We start from the raw sequence: 4,172 nt of genomic DNA, 5'->3' as shown, positions 1-4,172 counted from the left end.
AGTCTTGATCAATCCACAGCGATTCGTCACTCAGAGGCGCGCGCGAACACTCACATAGCGAGTCAGAGATCGAGCTCCTAACTAATCACCTCCGCTGGCTCATCCGCCCGGGCGCTGGCTGCGACCCTCGCCCCTCGGGGGCATGGCCGGCGGAGTTCGCCGAAGAAAGGGTGGTCGGGGGGAGCTCAGGCAGGCTGCTCACCCACGTGCACCCCGGTGCACCGGGCCAGGGCCGAGCGTTTTTGATCTCTGGGTCAGTGGGCGCCCGACGTATCCACGCAAGCGTGGTCCGCGCGCATGGCATACAGGCGTTCGCCAGACCGCGCAGAGGCTAGGCGACGGGGGAAGGACTAGCTCAAGGGCAACACAGCGTTCCAGAGTCGGCGTCGCTATCATCTTCCCTCTCCGAGTCCTGGCCGCCGCCTGTTGCTCCGTGTCCAATGGTACTGCTGTCGCTTCCCTCTCCGCGTTGCTTCCCTCGTCGGGAGTGTCCGTCGGGATGGTGTTGTCTGCCCACTCGGCAGCGTTTGAGCCTCTGTCACCCTGCCTGCCGCGAGCAGCTAGCTCGTCGACGTAGTCGTTCCACATTTGTTGCCGCTGTGACCCCCCACATGCCTCCAAGTCCCGGTGTGTTTGGCGCGAAGGCGTTGCCAGAGGGAACGAAGGCGCTCCGCCAGCTGTCTGTTCGTTTTGGGGGTCACCCGCCCCATCATGCATGCCGCCGCGTACTCCGAGGTTAGGCTGGGTGCGCAGCCGAACGAAGTGACAACTGGCCTGTAGCCCTCGCTCGTCAGCGACGCGCCCTCATCGCCGATGGCGTCGCCCCCGATGAGTACTGCATAGGCCCACCCTGCTTTCCCTAGGTCTTCCGACCCGTCAGTGTATGCCACCCAGTCGGGCGGGCGTCGTTGCGCCTCTATCAGCATCGCCTAGGAAGTGTGATCGCTTAGCGTTGACCGCTTCTGCTTCCACGCGTGCCGCCGACAACGCGGTTGCCTTGCTTGTCCGCCTCTGTCTGCTTCCGCGCATGCCGCCGCCTACCTAACGCAGAAACAGAAGCCCCTTCATCACGCGAGCGATCTCGACCACGTCGTCGTCCTCCGACGAGTCGGCGTCGGAGTCTGGGGGGGTGGGAGGGTCGGGGCGCACCCGCTCGCGGTCCTTGGCCGCCTTGCCGCCCGCTCCGCCGCCGTCGCCGCCGCCACCGCCGCCGCCCGGTGGGGGGTGCACAGATCACAGATCACAGATCACAGATCACACAGTAGGGCCCCGTAGCTACTCGAGTATGGATGGAAAAAATCCGCCTCTCGCCCTGGCGCCTGGGATCTACAATGCTGTCTTAAAAGGTCCGACCTGTGGAGGTGCCGCGTCCTGTGCCCCGTTCGTGCCACGCGTGTTTCTCGCTGTCTTGGGAGGAATTGAAAAAAATCAACAAGTCGATCGCTTTGCCCCGCGATGACACGCTCTCGGGGACTCGTTAGGCGAGGCCATGCCGCGGCTAATCTTCAAGCGTGTCGCTCTCGACATTCCGATCAAGAAAGACGAAGGAATCGCGTTCGTCGACGACGCAGATCGGGCAGCAGCAGCGGCTGCTTTAGCGGCAGTGGAGGCCGCGGACGCAGCAGCAGAGGCGGCGGACGCGGCGGAAGCTGTACGTGTGGCGGCAGAGGCGGAGAGGGCGGAGGCGGCGGCGGAGGCGATGGAAGCTGAGTGGGTGGTGGAGGCGGCAGAGGCGGCGGAGGCGGAAAGGGTGGCAGCGGAGGCGGAGGTGGCGGAGGCTAAGCGGGTGGCGGCAGAGGCGGAGGCAGCCGAGGCCGGTGAGGAGTCCAACCAGGATCAGGCAAACGAGCTCCACCCACCAAGCTTCGAAGAGGCGACGCGCAACTTCCCCCTCGGGCAGCCCGTCTCGCAAGCTCCGAATGAAATACCCACAGAGCTGGAGCTCATCCGCCTGCATCAGTTCAAGGTGCTCCTCGATGGCGGCGCGATTTCGCAGGAGGAGTACGAGATCGCCAAGCAGAAGCTGCTGAGCGTCTTGATGTCGTGAGTCTCGTGACGCGTGCGAGTGGTGCGTGCGAGTCTGGCGGGCGGGAACGGGGAAGCCTCGCCGGGCGGCGCGGGCGCGAGGCGGAGCCGTCAGACAGCTGCGCAAGATCCAAGAGAACACCCGTCCCTGCCTGGAGGAGCGACGCAGGGTCTGGCGAGGGTCGCCCCCCCTTGCCGCGCCTACCTTGTGTGTGTGGATAAGTTTACCTTACCTTACAGAACCAACGTCACTGGTCGGAATCTGAATTCGTAAGGCACATGTGCCGACATAGAGAATAGAGTGTAGAGAGATAAAAAACACCGCCTCTCTGCATATTTTGGGTCGTCAGCTCGCTCGAGACGCTTCCCAGTTCTCAGCCGAGTCGTGTCCCTCTCTGTGTGATGGCTGTGTATGGCGGGTCCTATGACTTATGTGCGCCTCTCGTCTCTCTGACTCTCGCTACATGTACTCTTGGCCTGTCCGAGGTTTTCCGGCAAACAAAAAGGAAAACAGAGGGTCTCCAGCACTTTGCGTTTCCGGAAATTTCTCGGGAAAACAGAGGGTGTTTGGTGCTCCATTCGGTTTCTCTCGAGTTTCCCTCGGGAAACTCGCAAGTTTCCCTGAGTCTGAGAGCTGGTCTGGGGCAAAATCTGAGAGAGAGTTTTGTTTTTGTAAAATCTGAGGCAAAATTGAGGAAATCGGCAAACTACCCCGGGTATTTTCCAGGTATGTACCATGAGTTAGTATACCCGCAAAATACCGATATTTTGCCGATTTTGCTGATTTTGGCCCCAAAACAGCCTCAGACTCAGCTCAGAGCCCAAAAAATGACGATTTTAACGGAGTTTCCCCCGGAAAATAGAGAGGAAAACAGAGGGTGTTGTAGAGAAAAAAGGAAAGGAAAACCGACGGGGTGCGAGAGGAAAACCTCGGACAGCCCAACATGTACTCTCTCTGAGTAACTCTCTCACTGACACCAAACAACTCTAACACTCACACGTCATTTGGGGCCTGGAGCCCTGTTCACGCGCGCGCGAGACGTGCAGACAGGGTTGCCAGGTGAGAGCGAATGGCGCGGTTCACGCCTCGCACAACAGAGAGAGAGATGCGCTCTGCATGGTGGGACATAAAAGAAAGCGAGTACTTGGGCGAGTAGGCCGTGCGGTCGACGCTGCCGCGCGCGGCTTTGCGCGCGAGGCGGCGCAGCTTGAGAACGGCGGTGGGCGAGAAGCCTAAAAATCTCTCTCTCTGACACCAATGACCTCCCCCGCCGGAGTCCTCCCATCCCTCCTATCATCTGAGAGCGAGACCTGTCGGCATCGCCTCTCTGTCTGGAAGAAAGAATTTCACAAATATAACGCTCTGTCTCCCCCCAGCGGGCATTCCCCGAAAATCTTTTGTGACGGCGCCGTTCTGCCGCCGCAAGCCAAAGAGAAGTGCGTGCACATGAGCCGACCGACCGTCCGCCGCCGCTACCGCATCGACAGCGAGTGCCTCACCCTCTCCAAGGTGCAGGCCGACCTCAAGCGCGCCGGCCGTCGCACGTCCGCCTTTGCCTTCGAGTCGTTCGCGACCGCCTCGTTCGACGCCGTGCTCGCGGACGAGGAGGTGCGCGGAGAGGTGGAGGCGATCACGCACGCCACTCAGCAGGTCGACGTGCGGCTCCGCATCGTCCACAGCATGAACACCGAGATGAAGGTTGAGGCGGACGCGGCTCTGAGGGAGGCCGACCTGCCGCCGCCCTCTGCGAATGCCGCCGCCGCCGCCGCCCTGCCGAGCGCGGCGGCGCCCGGTGGTGCACAGCGAGCCGGCGTGTGCGAGGGTCTGAGCGGGGACATCGCGCAACGGCTCGGCGAGGCGATGGCGCGCGTCGCAGCCGGCTGGCACGGCGGCGCGGAGGGCGCTGTCCCCGTCGCAGTGGATCTGAGCTCGCTCGCCCCTCCGTGGCAGCCTCGCCCAAAGCCGTCCTCGCGCAAGGCTCGGCGGGCCGTGCCGGCGGCGCCCGTCTCCATGGCTCCCGGGCCGCCATGGCTCGCCCCGGACGCGTTTCTCGCCGGCGGGAGCGAAGCTGCGCCCACAGGCGATTCCCCCCGTGGCCGCGCGCTCACCGAGTTGGGCTGGTGGTCGCTACTTCCGCCGCTCGAGC

General features: G+C 62.9%; 2 protein-coding genes across 2 annotated transcripts in view; both read left to right on the top strand.

Annotated features, from left to right (window-relative positions):
• Positions 1 to 1,489: 1,489 nt before the first annotated feature.
• On the top strand, positions 1,490 to 2,047 carry EMIHUDRAFT_252046 (hypothetical protein; the record flags this gene model as incomplete). Its single annotated transcript, XM_005789952.1, has 2 exons — positions 1,490 to 1,558; positions 1,799 to 2,047. The coding sequence occupies 2 exons, from the start codon at positions 1,490 to 1,492 to the stop codon at positions 2,045 to 2,047; spliced, it is 318 nt and encodes a 105-aa protein (XP_005790009.1).
• Positions 2,048 to 3,472: 1,425 nt separating this feature from the next.
• Positions 3,473 to 4,172, top strand: part of EMIHUDRAFT_252045 (hypothetical protein) — a gene marked incomplete at both ends in the record, with an annotated part of 2,149 nt that continues 1,449 nt past the window's right edge. The window contains 2 exons of the mRNA XM_005789951.1: positions 3,473 to 3,724; positions 3,848 to 3,943. Of these exons, the coding sequence (XP_005790008.1) occupies positions 3,473 to 3,724; positions 3,848 to 3,943 (348 nt within the window). The remainder of the gene's footprint in view (positions 3,725 to 3,847; positions 3,944 to 4,172) is intronic.

The sequence above is a fragment of the Emiliania huxleyi genome (assembly GCF_000372725.1).
Source record: "Emiliania huxleyi CCMP1516 chromosome Unknown EMIHUscaffold_1236, whole genome shotgun sequence".
NCBI lineage: Eukaryota > Haptophyta > Isochrysidales > Noelaerhabdaceae > Emiliania > Emiliania huxleyi.
Note: the sequence above shows the minus strand (reverse complement) of the source record. Positions and strands in the feature narration are given on the sequence as shown.